At 45.6% G+C, this 23,676-nt stretch overlaps 1 protein-coding gene across 12 annotated transcripts in view; it reads left to right on the top strand.

Moving 5' to 3' along the window:
• ablim2 (actin binding LIM protein family member 2) overlaps positions 1 to 22,910 on the top strand; it is a 67,724-nt gene extending 44,814 nt beyond the window's left edge. For 3 of the 12 annotated variants that reach the window (XM_023965957.1, XM_020701964.1, XM_020701966.1), the window contains 17 exons: positions 223 to 310; positions 1,014 to 1,072; positions 1,450 to 1,491; positions 2,407 to 2,484; positions 2,667 to 2,810; positions 4,133 to 4,250; positions 4,624 to 4,872; positions 5,877 to 5,948; positions 10,528 to 10,635; positions 12,530 to 12,583; positions 15,100 to 15,137; positions 15,297 to 15,405; positions 15,482 to 15,540; positions 18,321 to 18,375; positions 20,231 to 20,238; positions 20,323 to 20,403; positions 21,832 to 22,910. In XM_023965957.1, coding sequence (XP_023821725.1) covers positions 223 to 310; positions 1,014 to 1,072; positions 1,450 to 1,491; positions 2,407 to 2,484; positions 2,667 to 2,810; positions 4,133 to 4,250; positions 4,624 to 4,872; positions 5,877 to 5,948; positions 10,528 to 10,635; positions 12,530 to 12,583; positions 15,100 to 15,137; positions 15,297 to 15,405; positions 15,482 to 15,540; positions 18,321 to 18,375; positions 20,231 to 20,238; positions 20,323 to 20,403; positions 21,832 to 21,945 — 1,476 coding nt within the window. In that variant the 3' untranslated portion in view covers positions 21,946 to 22,910. The remainder of the gene's footprint in view (positions 1 to 222; positions 311 to 1,013; positions 1,073 to 1,449; positions 1,492 to 2,406; positions 2,485 to 2,666; positions 2,811 to 4,132; positions 4,251 to 4,623; positions 4,873 to 5,876; positions 5,949 to 10,527; positions 10,636 to 12,529; positions 12,584 to 15,099; positions 15,138 to 15,296; positions 15,406 to 15,481; positions 15,541 to 18,320; positions 18,376 to 20,230; positions 20,239 to 20,322; positions 20,404 to 21,831) is intronic. The other 9 variants (XM_020701965.1, XM_020701967.1, XM_011473443.2 and 6 more) reach the window with 9 other exon arrangements.
• The last annotated feature ends 766 nt before the right edge of the window (positions 22,911 to 23,676 follow it).

Here is a 23,676-nt window from a genome sequence, read left to right as displayed (position 1 = left end):
TGCGGTCAGGTTTATTTCATAGATTTAAACAATACTTATTTCTGTCACATAGTGGAAGCACAGCTAAAGTAGCCACTAATGTCCGGTCCGGTCCAGGCCGGGATAACAGTGACCGCCATCGGTTGGTTCACCAACAGGGTGGTTGATGTAAAAAAGGCTCCGTCTGGTTCTGCGTGTCCAGCCTGATGTCTGTTTGCAGCCTTTTTCCTTTTCTGTGCACAGGCTGGAGAAAAGCATTACCACCCCGCATGTGCTCGCTGTGCACGGTGTGAGCAGATGTTTGCAGAGGGGGAAGAAATGTATCTGCAAGGTGAGGCGTCCGTCACATCTGTTCTGTCCTGTTAGTGTCTCTGCGGTACAAACCTTCAAGCACTGAGACTCTGACGGACTCCAAGACCTTCAGAGGTTTGTGGTCTTCAGGTTCACAAAGATCAGGATGAGGACCAGCTTGATCTCATCTAACCTGCACCGTCTTTTCCATCCCGTTGACGTGATAAGTCAGAAGGGAGACAGGCGGTAAAAAGACGAGATCTGTTTGAGCTTCATGGGAGGAGGACAACCACGTTTGCCCAAAAACAAACCAAAAAAACATGCAGCTTAATGAAGACATCAGTTTAAAGACGTACAGCTTTTAGGCATAGAGCCACAAAAACCAGTTTTAGTCCAAACAGAACTTTACATTTGAACCTTTTTAAGCTGATCATTGTGAGGAACTGAGTCTGTCATCAGACGGAGACGTTTTTGACTCGTCCTGCAGGCTTTTGGTGGGGGAGGGGCATCCATCCGTCTGCTAGAATTTGAAGGAGGTTTACACAATTATTATTCTCCCCAAAACTGAAACCATTGTCCCTTTTCATGCATACATTTCCAAAAGAATACTGTGTTGGAGTCTGACAGTCTGCAGACAGCACAGATCTGTGGAGTCCTCCTAGAGAGAAAAACTCTTCATCTGTTCTAGTCTTTTGTCATTTCCACACACACATCCACTGACACAGGCTTGTTCTGTTCTTCAGGGTCCTCTATCTGGCATCCTCCATGCAGACAAGCAGCCAAACAGGAGGAGAAGAGTAAGGTAAATGAATGACAGAGTTTGTGTCCAACAGAAACCCATCTGAATGCAGCGTCCACAAACATTCCTGCAAAGCAGAATCCTCTTCTCCTCCAATTCCTTCCTGGAACTGGGAGATTTCAGAACGAAACCATTTTTAGAGTAAAACTGTCTACAGAGCCTGATAGAGTCTGAGCCGCCACAGCGGTTGTAGTTTTTGAGGCTGGTCTGTTGGAATGAGCGTTTTCTCTGAGGAGCAGCTCACAGCTGAGCTCACTGTTGGAAGGAAGCTTTTCCTGTCAGATGAATTGAACCTGTTTTTAGAAAGTTCAGTTTAAAGAAGTTCAGCTGCTTTCAGAAAGACAGCAGACTGCCCGTCTTCATCACCCTCTTCTTCTCAGAAGCAGGTCCGGATTCAGCTCACGGATGTCCCTGAGCATCAGGTGGGTTGTCCAGTACCCCTGAACCCCCCGCTGTCATTACCGCATGGGTTGATGGGAACTGCCGTCCTGTGAGTGCTGTGATTGTGCTGACGTCACTGAGCATGCTCAGACGCACCACAAACAGACGTTTGGGCTGTTCCCGAGTTCCTGCAGGTTTAGGAAGGATCAGACCAACGTGGGCCCCCCCCTGTCGTTCAGCGTGTGTGCATGATGCGTGTGCGGCACTAACAGGCTGCAGAAAGATGAAACCAGGACATGAAGTCAGGTTTCTGCCGTTTTCTGTGTGTTCATCTCAAATCCTGAGTCCAGTTTCTGCTGAAGGCTTTTCTTCAGCTTCAGCAGGGAAGTTTTCTAAGAGACTTGGAGCTGCTGAACACGTCAACGTCAGCCCAATGTTCGCTTTTGGCTCAGAAATCGGGCAACAAGACCGATGAGGCCGTTTCAAAAACCCCTTGTGCTGTCTTAGGGGGTCCAGATGACCCCCCCCCCCTTCCATTGAGGTGTTCTCCCTACCATGACAAAGGTGGATAAAGGTGGAAAGATTTCATGGAATCCATGGACACCAGTGAAGATCACAAATCATTGAAGAAAAAAGGTTCAGAGCACTGTCTGGTGGGTCTAGATGACCCACTGTCTAGTGGGTCTAGATGACCCACTGTCTAGTGGGTCTAGATGACCCAACTCCCAATGGTAAAGTGCCTAGGATAGAACAAGGGTTAAGAGAGTTTCTCCAAATCCTTTCAAAATAAAGTTTCATTTGGTGAACCTGTTATTGGTTTTCCTGGTTCTCTGAATTTTGGCTCCTCCCAGATCATAAAAGGGTTGATGTCTTAAAACCTCAGGTAACATATGGCATCAAAAAGGGAACCAGAAACCACTCCCATCTGTTCAGGAACAACCTTTTCTGTGTTCCAGATGGCAAGAACGTCTTCAGAGAGCATCCCTTCAGCGCCAGCATCCAGCGCATCAGGCTCTCCCAGCAAAGTCATCTATGTGAGAGTTTAGTTTGACGTTGATCCACTGACCAAGAAAACTCATTGATTGCAGCAGTTTTGCTTTAGAGCATCTGTGCTCCTTTCTAAATAACCGTAGTGAGGCAGTTTCAGCATTGACAGCTGTCGATCGTCTTAATCCTGCTGGTTCTGGTGTTTGCTCGGGTTTTTCTCTGCTGTCAGGCCAAACTAGGAGAGGAGTTGCTGGATTACAAGGACTTGGCGGCTCTTCCAAAGACCAAGGCCATCTACAACATAGACAGGCCTGACATGCTGTCCTACTCGCCGTACGTCAGCTACCCCTCTGAAGAAAGGCGCTACGGAGAGGTAAAGCCAACGCTTTCTAGTTTTGTCTTGACCCGTGAGACACAGTCAGGACTTTTTTATATCTAAATACAGAAACATTCGCTGAAAAACACTCATTACAGTAAATGCTACACAATATAGAAGCTGAACTGCAACTCGTACCGGGTCAGACTGTCTGAACACGCTGAAGGATGGATCAGTCATACAGACAACATGGAGGAAGGATGAGGGGAAGAGGAGGGCGTGTCACCTTGAGGAGTGGTCAAATCCCTGAGGCGTCAAATCTGCTGTTGGTGACCCTAAACCTCTAGAACGGCTGCAAACGGTTCAAAGCTCAGTGGAGACCATGACGGCCTTCAAAGCAAACATTCTACGATCGTTCTGAAAGGAACAGGGAGTCAGTGATGCTCGCCCCGTTGACAGTTGTGCGGCGGCGTTCCGGACTAACTGGAGGCGGTTCAGTGATCGGCGGGCGACACCGAAGTACAGAGAGTCACAATAACGTGAACAAGACGTGATCATGGCGTGGAGCGGCTCAGGGAAGCTATAGCTACCGTAATTTCCGGACTATAAGTCGCCCTTTTTTTCATAGTTTGGCAAGGGCTGCGACTTATACTCCGCAGCGACTTATATTAAAGATAAATTGAAATAAATACATTGTTAACCCTCCTGTTATGTTCATTTGTGAGGAACAGAGATGATGTTTCTGGGTCAATTTGATGTATGAGGTATGTTAAGTGTTAAGAGGATGTTAAGTGACTCAGAGAATCAGCAAACCTTTTTTTACAGTAAGATCTTGAAGGCTCAGAACATAATATTCTATTTTCCAATGATTTCATAGATTCAGAAATGCAATAAAAATGACAACTGTTTCTACAAATACAGGATGAAAACAGAGTATTAGTTGGCCAATGATGCTTCATGAAAGGAATAAATAAATAAGTATGAGAAAGAATTACTGTGAAATTAAGAGATAAACAGTCTGCTATGATTGTGTCATATGAGGTTGTGAAAGTTATTAGTTCTTGGTCTTAGATTTTGTCAAATAAATTTCCCGTCAAAATGCGACTTATAGTCCAGTGCGACTTATCTGTGTTTTTTTCTACTTTCTAATGCATTTTTGGGCTGGTGCGACTTATGGTCCTCAAAATACGGTAATAATAAAAGCTCTTTTAGACAACACTGTCAATCTGTCTGTCAGAGAGAACCCCCAGATTTGTAACTGTGTGTGGGGGGGTCACTAAAACCTACAAACAAAGAGACGTCCATGTCCGTCCACGGCTCTACTGACCAGATCTGACTGACATTCAGAATAAAACGACCTTCTTCTGTTTGTTTACCAGGGGGATGGGGAAAAGTCCCCCCGTCAGCGGAGACCCTCCAGCCCCGGCTCCAACAGCTCCCTGGGGGGCTACGGGCGAAGCACCCCCCCTCGCTCACCTCAGATTTACAGCCGTGCAGGTACCAGCATCATGCAAACAATTAAAAAAAAGAAAAGCAATCAGCGTATGAGAATGGATGAGGAGCGGGAATCTTTCTCACACGGACGCTCAGCTGAAGCTTCAGCCTCCTCTCAGCTGATCCGGCAGAGTTCTGGGAACACGGGGATTGTGCAGAAAACAACGTTTCTCAGTAAAAGTCCAAACCAAAGACTAGAGAGCCCCACAGCTCTGTTTCTGCTGTGAATATTTCTGTGCAATGAGTGAATCTAGTCTTAACCTGAGGATAGTAGAGCTGCATTTCTGCCTAACATCCCAGATGTCAGCATTAGAGGCTGGTCAAGACTTAGCATGAGGGTAAGTAATTGTCTTCTGTCATCCGATTGGTCATCCAGGCCCAGAGGTATACCACACCCACAGCTACAGTCCCCCCCCCCCGGCCTTCAGGCCTGGAAGCAGACTGCCTCCCAGCGGGGCGAAGGAAGCCGTGCTCCTCTCTGCTCACAGAGCTGCAGGAAGTGATGGCGGCTGTGTTGGCTCATGCTCACCCACGCCACTAGGTGGCAGTACTGGCCTGTCTTCACAGTTAAACCCCACCACTCTGGCCCTGCTGCAGCAGCACAACTACATCCCCTACTTCAGAGGTATCCAAGCATGTTTGACACTGGAGCAGTCGTCTGGGGTTGTTGCTGTTGTCAAACACGAAGGCCTTAGACGGAGACCAACCGTGCTGCTGGTCACAAAAACATTTAAAAGAGCCAAATCCTGAAGGATTAGAAACCTGGGAAGGTGTTAGGGTTCAGAGCAACAGCAACACGCCTCCGTCTACGCCTTCATCCGTGCTTTGGGGGAATGGAGTGCTGTGATAAAATGACTGAACACGCCTGAACTGGCATGGGTGGCGGTAAAACAGCAAATTAACCACGTGCTGCAAACTCTGACTCTGGAGCCCGGTACTCACCAAGCATGTGTCCAAGAAGGCGCCAAACGCAGGTTTTTACACAGGTCTGTACTTGTGCACGTTCTCACTGTCGGTGCAAATGTGGTGAACCTCCAGGCTTTTCCTTTCACAGATCTATTCCGATAAGGAAGACTTCCGACCGGGCAAAAACCGCAACTAAATGACAAGTCTGATCAGTTTCCATGCGTTGGGATGCTGTCCAAATGTCACTGTGAAATCCCAGTCTCTGATTGGTCAAAGTTGAACTGGTTTTTACTTTCCACATGCGTTTTGCACGTAAAGCCCAAAAACGACTTAAAAACTTGTGTGGCGGCGCGTGAACGTGAGAGGTTTGAACACGAACGCCCAAAAGGCGCATGTACATGCGGTTACCTGGACTTTCCATGGGAAGTCACTAGAAAGAGTGTTTCCCAAGGTGGTGTGAACGTAGCATCAGGGTCTCTCAGTCCACCAGAGACTTACGAGGCATGATGGGAAACAGAACTGTTCTGCCACCGTTTCATCACTCACCAAGGTTGATTTGAAAAGAGTAAAGTTACCAATGACATTGACCATATTGCCGGTCTCAGGATGGGCATCAACCAAATCAACGTCTGTAAACACTCCCCTCTGGCTCTGTTAACCTGCTGAAATGTGTCCAACCAGCTCACCCTGATTGATCTTCTACACATTGCTTGACCCTTTTAGGGCTCACACAGGACCCCCTACCTGACCCTAAACCTAGGACATCCCTACATCTCAGTTTACCTCCTCCCAATGGTAAAAATAGTAGTCTTTGTCTTATGGGTGGAATGGTTGGCGATCTAGCATGTTGTCATCTGTGCTTTTTCTAGTATGATCGGCTCCGTTTTTGCCCGTCCTGCTTGCTTTGTGTCCTTGTGTCTGTGGTGTCGTGGTGCATGGATTAACTGGATGTGGACCTGAGTCCAACCCTGTGACACTTTTCCCACTACACTGGTTCTTGTTTCGTTCTTGTCACATTGCAGTTGTGTGCCTGTCGTAGAAATCGAATATATTGTGTTGCTGTCTTCCCGCACAATCCCTTGTGTGTCAGATGAACATTTGTGTTGAGGTGGATTTTTGAAGGTCATAAAGGTGGCAGGTTGATGATTGTTGGCGAGCACTTCCTGTGAACTTTACCATAAATAACTGCACCTCAGTGTGAAATGGGAGGATTTTCCATGTTGTTCCACAGTTTTTTCTTCTTCATTCTGATAACTCAAAGATGTCTGTTTGAGGAGGATTTCGTTGTCATATGAAGGCGATGTTTGCAATCAGAATAAAAAGAATAAAAACAGTAAATGCAGCAAAAATCTGATTTCAACCAAAAATGTTTCTGACATTATCAGCAAATTCAACACAAATTTGCCAGTTGTTGGAAAGTCTTGTTTAGGTAGAGCCCCAGCTCACATTCAGGGTCCAGAGGACCGTATTGTAATCGCAACGATGGAAAGAAGCTACACACATGTGACTACACGCACAACCACACAGAAAGGCCTGCGTTGTTTTTGCATTGACCCTTATCCTCCTTTTTCTTCTTCTCTTTCTTTCATTCGTGCTGCATGCGGCGGTTGGCGGCGGTGCAGAGACAGTCTGGGACAGTTTGTCTTTTGTGGTTCTTTTGTTGTTTTTTCTGGAGTTGTTGACTTATTTTAGTGGGTTTTGGGTGGTGTGTGTCGGTTCCTCGCTGGCATGGCGGGGCGCCATGGGGTCGGGGTCCAGGCCAACCTGCAGATTTCTGTGGAAACTGTCCTCCTGGCTGTGGGGGTTTGGTCGGTCATGCTGTGGGGGGAGTACCTGCCGTTGAGGCGTGTCAGTGTTTCAGGGGGTCCCCCGTTCATGCCTGGTGAAGGGCTGGAGCGGGGGCCGCAGGGCTTCAGGAAACCAGTTTCTGAACTGATGGTTTGGGGCGCCAAAGTGAGAACCTGAAACATGGCGGTTCAGGTTCCTGAGCTGTCCGTCACAGACTCTGGTCTTTGGTCTAAAACGCGAGTTTAAAGGGTTTTGAGTGTGGGCAGCTGGGCGTAAGCGCGCCCCTCCCTGCACGAGACGGGCATAGAGGGGTTGAAAGAGCTGATTATTTCCTGGATCCACCTCATTAACTTGACGGAATTTGAATTTGCTCGGTGAGAAAAAACGGTTTGGGCTGAAGAAACGTGTGACCACTGTGTGAAACCAGATGGAAGAGTGAGTGTGTGGAGGACCTGCTTCCTGTCATGGTTTCCTCTTTTCCTCCTTCCCGTCCATTATCTGGAAGATTATTGGAGTTCTTTGGATATTATTGGTGGGAGAGACAAAGAGCACGACTCTTCCAGACTTTTACTCCTGCAGTGTTGGAGCTACTGAGGCAGACTGGGCGCTGTGGTGGAGCGGCCAGGCTTCTTTTTCTCATGGCTGTAGTGTTTCTGCTGGGGTGGCGGTTCTTGACTGTGAACGTTTCATCTGCTGGTGAGGTTTCAGCAGTGGCCTAATCGTCCTCTCTGTGCCTGCAGAGGCTGCACACAGGACCCCTTCCTTCTCTCTTTAGGGGATTTGTTCAGAAAAACCCTGATCCTGGGGGTGTCATTGTGATGGGGGGACTGGAACCGCACATTGGATTCTCCTCTGGACAGGTTGGGTTCAGGACCTCATTTCCTCTTTTCCTGTCATTGCCTCTTCTTTGGTTGACGTTTGGAGGCTCCATAATCCCCTGAGCAGACGGAATGTGTGGGTTATATTTGTGGGTGGGGTCTTGAGTGCTGGGGGCTTAGCTAGCTTTGACCTTACCAGTAGCTTTAGGATGTCAGGACGTTCCACTTATTGTCCTCAGTCATCATCGTATGATGAGCGTAGATCTACATCGTGGATCTTCCCCCAAGAGGACTTCTCCAAGCCGAGGTCTTGTGAGAAATGTGAGTTTTTTTGGGAACTTCAGAGCTTTAAAAGGTCAGATTTGGGTTCATTTAGCCATTGGTGGGAGGTGGGTAAAGCACAAATGTGGGTTTTCTGCCAGCAGTGCACCAGTCATTCAGCAGTTCCAGGTTAGAGGGTCATGTCTGCTCTGGAAGAAGACCTTTCTAGTTCTTTTCTCCATGAGAATCCATTGAAATTGACCTGCAGAACCTTCAAATCCCCCAAATTCAACTGAAAACTCTACAAAAGAGCAAAATGCTAACTGTTTTAGCTAATTTAGAAATTCTTAGTTTTTCTGTGCTATTTTTGGCATTGAACCTTTGTATTTTCATTATGCTAGCTCCTTTAGCTAACAAAGGCTTTTCTTCAATTATATACGATATCTTAGCACTTGGACTTATCTCTAAGCCAATTGCTTTAGCTTTTAAAGTAAACATTTTTAGCTATTTATTGAACATTTTTCTTAAGCAAACTTCAACTTCTTCAACTACTTTAGCATTAACAGCTTACAGCATTCACACTTGCATTATTGCAGGTAATGCTATAAATCTAGTTCTTATTTATGTTCTTTTTATTTCAGTGTTGGCTCTTCTGCATAGAGTTGCCTTTGCTTGGTGAAAGTGGATGGAGGGCTGAGGTCCTGCAAACGTTTGGAGGGGAATAAGACAGGGATGTCCTCTTTCTGGGCAGCTTTACACCCTCCAATTGAACCACTTCTTCAAAGGTTGCGTTCTCAGATGATGGGATTTGTGCTGCTGGTGTGGCCTCACACACTGCCTGCTGTGGTTTCTGCATATGCTGACGATGTGTGTGTTTTTGTTGACCGTCAGCGAGATGTTGTTTCTCTCTGTAATGTTTAGGACCTGCTCTAGAAGGCTTCCTGAGCCAAGGTTAAGTGGGACAAGAGCGTGGGATTGTGTTGGGTGGCAGTTTAGCTCAGGCGGTAGAGCAGGTAGTTCAACAACATAGGGGTCGGTGGATCAAATCCCGCTCTGGCCCCCCGAGCGTGGCCAATCCGCAGCTCACCGCCCCCCCATCATTTAGATGGGCTCCACTTTACAGCTTTTGCCAGAGAAAATGGTTTGGGAAACTGAGTGGGAAAAAGGTTTTGAGGAATTTTGGGGGCACTGATGACTTTTGGAAGAGGACTTTCCAGCTCTGTTGAATTTCAACCATTTTTAATATTTTGCTTCTACTTGGACTTACTTTCCCAGGGACTCCAGGTGGAAAACTACTTGGGGGGAGCGGTGAGCTGCAGACTAGCCGCGCTAGTCCCCGCTGGGGAGGGCGGGGATCAATCCGCCGACCCTTTGGTTGTTGGACGGTTGTTGGTTTAGCCTGAGCTAAACTGCCGCCCGGAAATGAGCCAAATTCACTGTCGCCTGGCAGAGTTCATCTTTTCACGTCTCACATGATTCATGTTCTTTTGTGCATTTCCCCCATTTAGATTAAATAAACAGTCTAAAACAGTCTAAGATGGCCATGTGTTGGTGAGCTGCGTAAAGCTTGTCTCAGATTTGGGGCTCTAGAGGGAAAATGTTTGCCCTAAAACTTTGACACTGAGATCTTAGGGGCAAATTTAACCTCCTAAGACCCAAGCTCTTGTTGGATAAGCTTTTGTTATTTCACTTTGACAGAGCTCCAGTTAAGCTGAATTAATTACTGTGGTAATAAAGCCCATAATGTGATGTCCATGCAGGAGGACGTCACGTCTTCAGAGGTCAAAATATTGTTGTGCTAATAAATTCTCTTTATTGTCAAATATGCTGCAGACACATGACATACAGCACAGATGAAATGACTTTCCTCTCCCCCCACAGTGCAAGCAGCTTATGCAATAATAGATACAATAAAATAGATAAAATGACAGCAATAATAAGAAGAATAACAGTAATCTGAACACTGCAAAGAGCAATGAGATGGTTAAAGTGCCAACAGAGCTAAGAACAGTAAGTGGATGAGTCGGTGATGGCAGTCCTTGGTGAAGATGGTGTTCTGATGCAGGACTGAAAGTATCTTAGTATCAGTTTGTAACAGGGAGGGGAGGGGGCAGAGGGGGGGGGGGGGTTGTCTCAAGGCAGTTTAGCTTAACTGGCCTCTAAATTTATTTCCTTCATCACACTGAGATGTTTGTATCTATTCTTAATCTGTGTGACTTTTCCAAAAGTGTTGGAAATGTTTTGCTAAGTAAACTTTTGGTGACATTTTGGGACGTAATGATTTGAACACCAAGTTTTTATCTGGACATTTGGCAGAATTGAACTAGACGTGGACCAAAAAGATGGGGTCTCTACAGTCCCATTTTGGGGCTTAGCGCCACAGGAAATGATTGACATGATACATTTGCTTTGATGGAGCCGGCCATAACATTAACTGCCCCCTTTGGCTCCCTGTGTTCTCTGTCTTCTTTGCTTTTCGTACCGAATGCTTCTGTCTGCCATTGGAGGAAGTGAAAGTGGTCGGAGTACTCCCAGTCTGTCCACGTACTCGGATGGAAAATCTCCTTCATCAGCTTCCACATACGTGGCTGCTCCTCGCCATTTTCACATACCAGGTAGGTCATGGTTTTTCTTTTCTGTTGTTTTCTTCTCACAACTTTGCCCGGTTAGAATTAATGTTCAGCTTTGAAAACAAAAGATGAATATACTTTTCCAAAATTGTGATTACTGTGGGTTTAACTTCTGACATTTAGGTTAAACATTTAGGACCCGCCTCATCCTCCTCTTCCTCTCTAACTGCAGTGGTGGACTTTCTGCCTGCTGCTACTTGGCATCATTCTGGAGGTCAACTGATATGAAAGCATTTTTAAGTTTGGACCTAAAAGCATTCCAGGATATGTTTAGTAATCTATATAGACATACTCTCATGGTTTCCTACTTTCTCATGCTCCAAGAAAACCCGAGTGAGGCCAAATGATGTTTCCCCTGAGACGGCGTCAGAGGCGGAGTCTGTAGTGGTTTTAGTTGGCGGTAGGTTAAAGCCTGAGAGCATCTCAGCCCCTGGAATGAACGATTCAGATGCTGATAGACACTAAAACAAGGCAAAGATGGCACGTGTGTTGTTGTTTTGTCCATTGTGTTTTTTACATTCAAATGTAACTATTGTTACGCGGCGTCTGTCTTTGCGACTCCGCTGACACAAAGACGGATTTGATTGTCTCGGTGACACTACAGGATAAAGGATTTGTTAAAACACCAACCATGTCATTTCAGACTCTGCCGCCGCCTCCCTCTGATGCTTTTCTTTCAGCCTCATTGGTTTTTTTCTGCACCAGAAGAGCTGGCACAGCTCCTCAATGCAGACTGCTGAATCGGTTGACTCGGTGCATGGGAGCCACTATAGACCTTACCGGTCTGAAGTGATTGCAGCCATGTTTCCACTGAGCGGTCCAGTTCACGTCAGGACAAAGGTCTGGGCTTCTGGAGCCTCCGCTGTCATTGACGTGTTCTGTCCCGTGCTTTGGAACCCTCTGGATGGAGAACCTACACCAGTGCTTAGTTAACGTGGAAGCCCAAAGCACGAGCTACACTGGATTTAGGTCAGGATAATGAAGATGACAAACACCTAAATGTTTTCCTCTGTTCTAATTTAGCCGGGCCATGGGAATGATTCCACATAATCCAGGCACAAATCCACACAAAACCGGAATTTGTCTCTGAACTGTGCAGCTCAGTGGAAATAAGCCTACAAATATCATGTTGAATTAAGCTACAAATGCATCCTCTAAACCAGTGGTCCCCAACCTTTTTGACGCCGCGGACCGTTATGATGTCATTCAAAGTTTTCACGCACCGGCCTTTGAGATGTGGACGACAATTATTGTAGCAACACTACGACGAAAGAGGAACACAAACCTGAGGCCCATCCTAAGCTTTTATCTAGACAGTCATGTCATCGTACATGGCACAGGGGTCGTCCTCCTCTCCCCTTCCCACACCCATGGTGCTAAACGAAGAACTGTCTGTTAAATGTAGGGATCTTTTTTTTGGGAGGGAAAGGCTCCTCTTCCGTCTCCTGCTGGGCCTTTTCCCCTTGGCAGCGAAACTTTCCACGTTTGTTTTTCTTCATTTTGCTAGTTCCTGGGTTTATTTTAGCGGTATCCTATCACGTGACTGAGACGAGCGCCTCGGCCTGCGTCAAGACCGACACAGACGGATGGAACAGAGAATCGGGCAATTTTTCAAAAGAAAACATCTTTCAGATAACCAAAATAAATAAAACAGAAGTCATGTAAGTTATTTATTCTTTCTGTGCGGCCCGGTACTAAGTGACCCGTAGACCGGTACCGGTCCGCAGCGCAGGGGTTGGGGACCGCTGCTCTAAACTATGGCATCCCTTAAAAAACTGCTAACTCATGCCTCTTTTTCTCCATTCTCTCTCCGTCCTTCTCTTCCCTGCCCATTTTGGCTTCTTCCATTTCCTTTCTTCTCCTCTGTTCCCATCTTCAGAAACAATGGTCAAAGATAATATCTATAGAAAACCCCCCATCTACAAACAGCATGGTACAGTCTGCCTCTTTAACACTCTTTCTCTGGTTTTGTCTGGGAACGCTATGTTGCATGTCTCTCCTCACTTTCCTTGTTCTGTCTCAGCTCTCCCTCTATCCTCTGGAGGCCTGCACTCGTCCCACAGACTCGGTTCACATGCCTAGACTTGGTGTGAGGTCAGGAAAACATTTGGAATTCAAAGAGATAGAAATGATTTACAAAATATAATATAAATATGAAGACTATATCTGTTGGCTCTCAGAATGAGCTCTGATGCCACACACACACCGGGCATGTGATGCACGTTCAACAACATGCCAAACGTGCACTTTTAGCATTCGGTGTCTGTTGCTACCTGATACCAGTGCATGAACCTGCACTTGGAAGAGGCTCGGTGGGAAATGTCAAAGTGGTCCAAATCTGGTGAATCTTCTCCAGGCTTTTTTCTTTCACAGCTCTTTTCCAAAGTACGGAAGGCTTGTTGTCATAAAATCCAGCCGGGCACAAAGCATAAATATTATTTTCAAACGATTGGCACCTAGAGGACGCCCCCCTCACGTCGTTACCTAATTCCAGCTGAGAAAACCCACAAAAACAGGATTTCAGAAATGTAGAAAACTCTGGTGAAATCTGCCTAAATTCTGCAGGACATGAATGTTTGAAACTGGGTTTCAGCGACTAATCATCTACTAAACTCAAAGCACAGAGTGCTCCAATTACCAGGGATCGGCTACATCAGATACCTGGAGAGACCTCAGACCTCTCAGTCCAGAAAAGAACAGGAACAGCTAAGATACTGCAGGACCCTCAAGCTCCCAGGCCTCTGGTAGAGGACCCCAGCTTGGGGGAGAAACCACCACGGAGGGGGAGGGGGGCGTTTAATTTAGTTTATTCGGTCAGCCACCAATTGTTCTCCCACCTAAAAAGATGAAGGAGGCTTGTGATTTTGATCAACTATGAGAGACAAACTGAGGAAAAAATCCAGAAAATCACATTGTCTGATTTTAAAGACTATATTTGTAAATTATGGTGGGGGGAACAAAAATAGGTATATTTATATACGATTGAGTTTATTTTTTAAGGCCTGTGATGGATCCACACATTCATCAGTGTATTGGCCACCGATCACTTGTGTTCATTCGGTTGGTCAGTCTTTCCATTTCATTAAGACAAAACCCTCAGGAAACTTTTTATTTTTACTTTATTTCAGTTGGTAAGAGGAATTTTAAATATAAGTCCTTGTGATTACCTGCATCAGTCTGGCACTGACCTTGACTTAACTCGGCCAATAAAAGAAGGAAAGTTGGGATGTTTTCAATGTAAGTTTGATGGAACAATAAGCAGAAGACTCAAACTAAAAGACATCAAGCTGGAGGGGGGGGCAAAGTTTAGTTTGCCTCACGCTGGGAGGTTGTGGGTTTGAACTCACAGTTGGACCATTGTAGCTAAAATGTGACCTAAGTGGAGAACCTGTGACAACTAGCATTCCCTAAACTCATTAACAGTTCTACTCTATCTATTTCCAAAGTGTGGCTCCCATTCATTCTGAGAAGTGAAGTAATGCAAATAGAAATGGTAAAATGCGTTTGAACTAAAACAAACAGGAAGGAATGTCAATTGGATGAGTATGGTGAGATGAAGCTCACTGAAGTTAAAGTCGACCTCTGGACCTCGCTCATGAGCACTCAGCCGTCACCTGGAGGTTTTCAGGGCAAAGTCACAAGGTCCCATCATTGGGAAGCTTGGAATGGGAACCCAGCTAACAGATTGGGAATCCGCTGAGCTCCAGCTGTCCCAGTGCTTACGTTGACGAATACCTGGATGAGTGACACCTCCATGCATCAGGAGGAACCACAGCAGGCCTCACATTGCAGGGGTGAATGGGTCTGGAGGAACCATCACGCATGTCTGCTTGGTCTCGTCTGTGAGAACCCTGTAGAATCACGGTCCATGCATGTCTGCATTCATCTCACCAGCTCTTCTTTGGTTCCCAGAGGATGTTGAGATTGTGCACTTGGTGAATGGTTGGGTTCATCACACTCTGTTGTTTATCCGTCACTTTTTTCCCTCATGGGGTTTGAATTTCTTTCTTGTTTCCTTTGAGTTTCGTCTGATATGTGAGATTTTTGTTGGGATTAGCATTTAAAATGCACAGAAGGTAGGAATCAGAGGAGGCTTTAGATATTGTAACACACAAGAAAACCCTACTTTTTAGCAAAAAAGACAAGAATATCAGCTGCACAGAGCATAATTACCCAACTAACTAACCCTTATGTGTCAGTAAAGGAAGAGCGCCATCAAAAGGCAAAAATCAAGCCCTGAAGAAAGGAGGTTAAGCCGGAAAAGTCACTTTCTGTTCCATGCATATTTAATTTGAACTCAAATCTAAAGTTCCTCTGCTTGGTTTTGGCCACCATGCAGACATGCTCTCTGCAGCTGACCATGGTCTGATGGTAAACTCAGGTTTAGGCTAAGAGGCAGGGCCCCAGCTTGTTGTCAGTGACATCCTGTAACATTTGACTCTTTTACAGCTTCTAGAACATCCTGGCAGGACGGTGAGGATGGCAAGGTGGGTCTTTGCACAGTCTGAGTGCACCTTTTTATGTAACACTTTCTAAATGTTCCCAAATACTCTTCATCTGTTATGAAATGCATTCCTTGCCATCATCCATCACATCTATCCATTCACTGCCCTCGTTTGTGCTTCTCTCTCTCTCTCTTTCTGTAGAGGACAAGCTGGATGATCTTGAAGGGTGAGACTGATGGTTCCACGGGTCATGAGGACCCTGACCCGTGCAAATCCACCTGCAGTCTCCCCAGTGACATACCCCAGCCCAGTAAGGATTCACTCAGAACCGGACGTTGAAATAATGACCAGCCGTAACATGGAGGTGGATTTCTGTGTCTCTGTAGACTTTTCCCACAATAAGTCCGCATCTTTACCGGGTTATGGAAGGAACGGCATCTACAAGGTGAGGGCGGAGCCAGAGTGTAGTCATGTTCCAATGTGCTTTATACGTTCACTCATTATGTCAGCTACGTATGTTAGGCTCATTGTCATACATGTTACATATCAATATGTTACATGATACACCATACATGATATGCGTTACAAGGTACATGTTACACGATACACTTTACACATTACATGATACATGTTACATGTTACACAATTACATGATACATGTTACATGTTACACAATTACATGATACATGTTACACGATACACTTTACACATTACATGATACATGTTACATGTTACACAATTACATGATACATGTTACATGTTACACAATTACATGATACATGTTACACGATACACTTTACACATTACATGATACATGTTACATGTTACACAATTACATGATACATGTTACACGATACACTTTACACATTAAATGATACATGTTACATGTTACACAATTACATGATACATGTTACATGTTACACAATTACATGATACATGTTACACAATACACTTTACACATTACATGTTACATGTTACACAATTACATTATACATGTTACACGATACACTTTACACATTACATGATACATGTTACACAATTACATGATACATGTTACACAATTACATGATACATGTTACACGATACACTTTACACATTACATGATACATGTTACACGATACACTTTACACATTACATGATACATGTTACATGTTACACAATTACATGATACACGTTACATGTTAGATTTTACACATTACATGATACCCATTACATGTTAGATTTTACACATTACATGATACATGTTACACGATACACTTTACACATTACATGATACATGTTACATGTTACACAATTACATGATACATGTTACATGTTACACAATTACATGATACATGTTACACGATACACTTTACACATTACATGTTACACAATTACATTATACATGTTACACGATACACTTTACACATTACATGATACATGTTACACAATTACATGATACATGTTACACAATTACATGATACATGTTACACGATACACTTTACACATTACATGATACATGTTACACGATACACTTTACACATTACATGATACATGTTACATGTTACACAATTACATGATACACGTTACATGTTAGATTTTACACATTACATGATACCCATTACATGTTAGATTTTACACATTACATGATACATGTTACACGATACACTTTACACATTACATGATACATGTTACACGATACACTTTACACATTACATGATACATGTTACATGTTAGATTTTACATGTTACTTGAAACACAATACATGCAGGTTTTTTGATTCCAAGCTTTTAACCTTCAGTCACCAGAATGGACAGACAGACTCTCTGCATGTGACCTGACCAAACAAAATGATTAGCTTGACCTTTCACCTTATTAAAGTGGTGCTGTTGTATGACATCACAAACATGGAGCAGAGGGACCGTCTCCTAATCTAACTCCTACGGGGCCTGAGACTCTGCTCCTTAAAAAGTCATCAGGTTTGGTTTTCCTAACTTAGACGGTGTGGTGACAGTAAGTTTGGCAAATGTTTGGTCAGATAAATCCGGCAAAGGCAAAGACCCGATCCGTGTGAGAAGTGGCGTTCTTAAGCATGCGTCTAAGCTGAACATGAACATGTCATGTCTACAGGAGTGATCTCTCAAACATGCCCTGTTTCATACATTAGGTACATAGGAGCTGAGGCTCATAATGGAGCCATTATGGTCTGAGACATTTTAATATTGCCTTATCTCCCCATTTTAACCCAAATTTAACTCTCTAAACGTGCACAGAAACTCACAGTATTTCCAAAAGAAGCTGCAAACAATAGATTTGAATGGGATTGATTGATTCTGCGCCAATATGATGACATCATGGTGGCACCAAACCTGCTTATCGTGACACAAAGGATCATGGAAACGTTTTCTGACATGTAAACTCTTGTACATGTCAGGCATGTTCATTGACTGTTTGACATAACTGGATGGATCGCGTGTGACATCAAACATAGAAAATAGCTTCCGGTTCAGACCAAATGAAGTCCAATCGTTGCCATTTTTCCACGATATGTCTGTTAACACGTTGGAGCCAGATGTCCTCAGTAAACCGTGATTGGTCCGTCTACATTTCTGTGGCAACCACTCTCTCCAATCAGCAGTGGGCATGTTAGAAGGCCACACCCCTTCCACTGGAAGCGGGCTCAGGAGAATCTGGTTCGATGCGAAGCCAACTACTTTTGTTGAGGCGTCTGATTGGTCAGTTTTTAACTTGAACTACAGCTAAAATATCATGAAAAAAATGAGGATTATCAAGAAGATGTTAAACTGAGGGATCAGATCCAAAACGGTTCTTCAGAACAACAGAGGGACTGAGTAACAGCTGTTTGTGTCTCAATAGAAGTCGATGAGATTTTGGCTTCTTGGGACCAGCAGGTACTTCCTGTTTGGAACGCGAGCAGGGAGGGGTTACTCAGTGATTGCTCTGTGAGTCTGTCTAAACATTTACTCAGTCCCAAACCTGATATGGACCCAGAGACTCTCTGTAAGCTGACTTGGTTTGCTTGACCCTTCTAGTTTTAAAGTATCACAATTGGATGACCTCACCAAAATGCTGCCATATAGCCATGCTACATGACTATACATGCCGAGGGTCTTCAATGAACCTTTAAACAAGACAAAAGTACTAAACTTGAGAAATGCCAGTGCACTAACTCCTTAAAACAACAGCTTAGTGATGGTCTAACAGTCACTGTGTCTGTCGCCTTAGGCTGCTGATATGGTGGAAGATAACCTGGACTCCCAGAGCTGGGGAGGAATGAGAGGTGAGAAATTACCAGCAGCTGTTAAATTGGTGTGTTCTGCTTCTCTGGCATTATTGCTTCAATCTTAAACCCTTTTCTGCTGAACGCTAAGTCTTTCAAATGCTTTCCAAAGGTGTCACTCCCCGTATCATTATAGATATGTCCTTTCAGAAATGTACCAGCGGAAAATCCATTCCATGAATTATTGTCTGAAAAGCTCATTTGACTGTTGTCTTAAAATCGAAATGTTATTTTAGGTGGGAAAGACTAAACCCAGGTTATGCTGAGTCTACCTGTAGCTCCGCCCATGTGGCATTCAAAACAAACCACACCCCCATGAATGTTGTCATGAATAGTATAGAGAATCAAATGACAAAAAGGTTCTTGGAATCAATCATGTAGATGAGTTTCTTCATGGTAGGAGGTAGAACGTTTTAACAGGGAGTAAATGTGGAAGCCTGAAAGGTTTCTTCAGAACGGAAACATTTGGCTGGTCTTGCTTTGCCTCCAGCACCAACAGAAGGTGGACCTTTGGGTTTCAGCTTTTCTAAAAAGAAATCTGAATTTGTTTTTAAGTTTGTAAAAGCTTAAAGCTGTTCAGTATTAGGCTAAAACCGTACGTAGTGCTATTTAGCTGTTACTTCAGGCTTTAAAGCTGTTAGGACTAGGACACGTCACAGCAGTTCATCAGAAACCAGATTCTTTTGGACTCGTCCCGTCCAGCGGCTGAGCAAACAGATCAGAGCTGAAGGCCTCGTGTGATGGACAGATGTTACAACAGGGGGTTAGAAGAGTCACCCCCCCCTCTTGAAACAGTAAATCTGTCTTCAGTGTTCCCAGTAGAACGAGCTAAAAACAGGAGTAGATCTCTGAGTTTATTTGGAGATCTCCAAGAGTTCACTGTAGCATCAGAAAAGAACAGTGTTAATGTGTCCAGCTCCAAAGAAAAGAGAATCCAGGTTCTTCTTACGCTGAAGCTTCTCATCTACCGGAGAAGGAGCGCTCTGGAGGCGTCAAGGAACGAGGAGGGATCCAGTCAACAAGTCCAACATCTGGAATCCAAAGGCCAAAACTGCAGAACACCAAGGAGACAGACTAACTCCTAACCAGGGACAGAAAGGGGGTCAGGAACAAACGCTGGAACAAGCAACCGCCAAAGAGTGGGAGGAGCTATCGGTCCTGAATACTGAGGCTCCAGATCATGACAGACAGCTCTGACCCGCTCGCTCAGCTGCTGGAGGTCCGGGTGCTGGTGTGGGATGGGCACAGACCAGGGCACCAACGGAGCACCAACACCTCTGCTTCCTCTGCTTCTGCTGGAAAGGAGAGAAGCTCATCGGGACTCTGTTGCAGACCCAACAAGCAGACCCAGTTCCACATGTAGGTGTGGTTCTGGTGCACAAAGAGAATAAATGGCATCAGCATTTCTGTGACGGAAAACTGAAACTCCAAAGATCCAGGAACGATATCTTTCCACAAAAAGAGCTTTAGACTGTAGCAGCAAGTATTAAATACTAGAGAGACTGATGACCAGTTTTCAGCTGTGGAAAGAACACTCCCAGAATGCAGTGCTCTGTCCCTCAGTTTGCATGAGTGTTGTGCTGCATCTCTTTCTGATCTGATGCAGAATGAGATGCTGCTTGGAGGCAGACCAGTGTCCAGAGCTAAGGTCACTTGTAGCTGCACGACTGCTGCTGCGTGTTTGGAAACATCAGGAGAGAGTGGACAGTCCTTCAGCCAGAACAGAATGGAGCTTTCAAACTTCCTGACTTTTGCTTTTAGGGGAGAGGTTGTCCATAATGTCCAATGATGCTGTCATGTCTGCATTTGACATAAAAGCAAACTGATTCTGTTTGTTTTTTGTGTTTTTCCTCAGAATATAAGGTAAGACCCAGCAAATGACCTTTAACCTCCTGGACAGCCGTGGCCGGGGTCTCTGACAGCATCAGCTCCTTCTTTGCGGTGCAGGTCTACCCCTATGAAGTGCTGGCGGTGACACACAGGGTGAAGGTCAAGCTTCCCAGAGACGTAGACCGCACCCGCCTGGAGGTGAGCCCCACCCTCCACCGCCAGCTGACTCACTGGGGTTTGGGTAAAGAGCATAGACCGTAAAGCATCTGGGTCTGACGGGGAACGGCAGGGCGTTTGATTGACAGATTTTGGAGAGCCAATGGCAGCAGACTTCATCCTTTTCCTTCTTCTTGTCAAATTCTTTTAAAGCGTAGAGAAAGATTTTCCCGTGTTTCCGGGGTTCAACACAGATAAACCAGGATTTAAACTATAACATAAGAACGAAGGTTAACAAATATAAAATGACTGTTTGCAGATTCAAATGTGGTTCTGTCTCAACGGTTTGTAGAATTCTCTCAGTAGACAGAGAAAGCTGGATGCAGTCGGTGTTTCCATGACGCAAATGTACAAAACTTTATCGTAAAAACACCAATTCACTGTTTCCATCATAACCTAAATATGAGAAAAACACAAACCAACTCAGGACATAAGTCATTTAAAAACATGGATGTGAGCAATACTTTGATTGACAGCAGAGACTTTCACATTTCTGTCTGAGTGTCTCATGACAATGTATGGAAGATACAGAGGATGTTTAAAGATCAGATTTATTTATTTGAAAAAGTTCTACAGAAGCGTCGGTCATCAGCTTCATGAGATTATTCAGTTTCTCCCCAAAACATCGACATGACAAGCAAACGGGCTCCAGCGCCGGGCGTGGCGAGCTGCAATGCCGGGATCCGGTTTAGCGACCGCAGGCTGAATCCCTCCGTCACCCACAGTAGCCAGGACGGGCTCCAGCAACTCAGTGCGGGTTGATAAAATGGATGCAAACTGTCTACCTGTGACGAGTTGTTGATCACGTGTCTCATATAATTAAGAGAAAAGTCGTTCTGTTGTAGTTTTCAGAAATCCGTCCATTTTGATCCGCCCCAAAAACCACCTCCTCCAATGCAATAACCTTTTTTATTAATTTACGTCAATAACCTTTTTTTTTTAATTGACGTGTTTCCATGAGGCAAATTTAGTATCCCAAATCCAGTTTGCTCAATGTCATAGTCAATGGAAACGCCGCGTTCAAGAGGTAGAGGCGTGGAAAGAGGCGGGGACTCACAATAAGGTCACTCCTGTTTGGTGACAGTCGTTGCCATAGATACGATGACTCAGACAAATCACCATCGACTGCTGCGACCTGTTCAGGGTGTCCCCTGCCTTTGCTCACCTGTGGCTGGGATAGGCTCCAGCAGCCCCGTGACCCAGAAAGGGAATCGATGATGGATGGATGGTTGACGGGACAAACACGGCCGACTCGGTGACCTTAACCGGGTTTACCTGGTTAGTTGGATCATGTAGAGACTAACCCAACCCAGTCAGATCTTCGTAGACAGAACTTCTTCACGTGAAGAGTCATGCAGCGTGTGGATCCGGTGAGAGTTCAGGCGTGTTCTCCGTGTGTTCTGCTTGCAGAGACACCTGTCGCCTGAGGACTTCCTGCAGGTGTTCGGCATGACGCTGGAGCAGTTCGACCGTCTGGCTCTGTGGAAGAAGAACGACCTGAAGAAGGCGGCGCGCCTCTTCTAGACGGAAACGCCTCCAGAACCCTGCAAATGTGCTGCCCGGACCCCTCCACCCCCCAGCTGTGAGCCCACAGGCTCCGGTCTCAGGGGCTGCTCATGCCTGGGGGGGCAGCACCTGCAGCTTTTTATTTGCAGTGTGGTTTGAATGTATGACCGACAGCCTCGCAGAGGGGGGGAGCTGCGTTTGCATGGCCCGTTTAAGCTCCTCCCACAGGTATCTGCATCCGCCCCCACCTTGGAGAACCGGATCTTTGTCCTGTTCTTCACCCGCCTGCCGGATTCGTTTTCACAAGAAGCCGTGTCCGGACGCATCCGCAGCTTTTACTCACCTGGGGGGGCTGAGGCCAAAGCCTGCAGCAGCCCCTCCCATGTCGATGCGTCCTTCTGGAACAGAGAGAGAGGAAGGCGACTCCATCCCAGCCAGACCAACAAGACGGGTAGAGGAGAACCGCCGGCGGCGTGGCTCCAGAGTCTGAACAGGTGGATGACCTGCAGGTGAGGCATCACCTGTTCCAGAGGTTTCATCCAACCGCCACAAATGCAAACGCTTCGCCGTTCGTCTTTAAGGATTCTCATTTTGTTCTGGACTGTTTTCCACTTCCTGTTGTCCTTTCAGGACCACACGCGATGTCAGAGCGGTTCTAAAACCACGAACAGGACAGTTTGGGTCTTACGGACTAACGCCGTGTTCTGTATGTACGTTAACATGTCCGTCCCATGTTCCCGTTTGGATCCAGGCCGTGCTTCATGACTCTGCCATGCATGACGTAGTGGTGCTGACCTCATGTCAGACTCTTTGAAAGCACCATCCTTACTCGAGTATCTTTGGCTTGTGTTTGGCGTTTCTGAGGAGCGGTGAGGGGTTGGGACAGAGTGCATCATGGGGGCTCAGAAGAAATGTAACGCACTAACTGTTTATGTTTCTAACACGTCTGCTCATCTGATATTAAAGAGCTTTGTGCAAACGTCTGGCACTTCTTCCTGTGCAGACTTGAATCCTCCTTCAGGTGAAAGTGAAGCATGATGGGAGTTTTTTCAATCAAGGTGACTGAACTTGTGACATTGAGACGCTTCTGCAGGTCTGAATGATCCATGCCGTAGATCCCACATATAAAATACCAATGAAGCTAGCTGTCAGTCCTCCTCAGAGCCCTTTTTTCCTGTTTTTAACCTGGCTTAACCCCCCTGAGGGTCACAGAAGCCCATCCCAGCACAGGTGAGCACCCTGGATACGTCAGCACACACGCTAGAGTCACCTAGAACATGTGGAACAAGCTTTAAGGAGGACGGACACCGGCGCTGCCCGCCGTCAGCGTGGTGTGGTGCTAACCTCTGTAGCATCTGCAGCCCGCTCACACATGGAAGATCAGGAAGGGTTTCTTCATACAAATGAACTGATCCAGACCGGTTCCAGTGCGTTTCTATGATGCAGGTTTTGTCATGACAACGTTGTTGTTGGAGAAGGACAAGGACGACCCACTGAGGACGGACGCTCCACTCCTGCTGCCGTTGACTCCACTTGGTCCTCGTGAGTCCAGCATTCCCAATTCACATGACATTTGCAAATGAAATCCTCATCCTCCTGTCCTCTGACTGGACAGCTCTTCATCCTCCTGTCCTCTGACTTGACAGCTCCTCATCTTCCTGTCCTCTGACTCTGGACAGCTCTTCATCCTCCTGTCCTCTGACTGGACAGCTCTTCATCCTCCTGTCCTCTGACTTGACAGCTCTTCAT

Source organism: Oryzias latipes, chromosome 18 (assembly GCF_002234675.1).
Source record: "Oryzias latipes chromosome 18, ASM223467v1".
Classification (NCBI taxonomy): Eukaryota; Metazoa; Chordata; class Actinopteri; order Beloniformes; family Adrianichthyidae; genus Oryzias; species Oryzias latipes.
The sequence above is the reverse complement of the archived record's forward strand: the minus strand, read 5'-3'. Positions and strand labels throughout refer to the sequence as shown.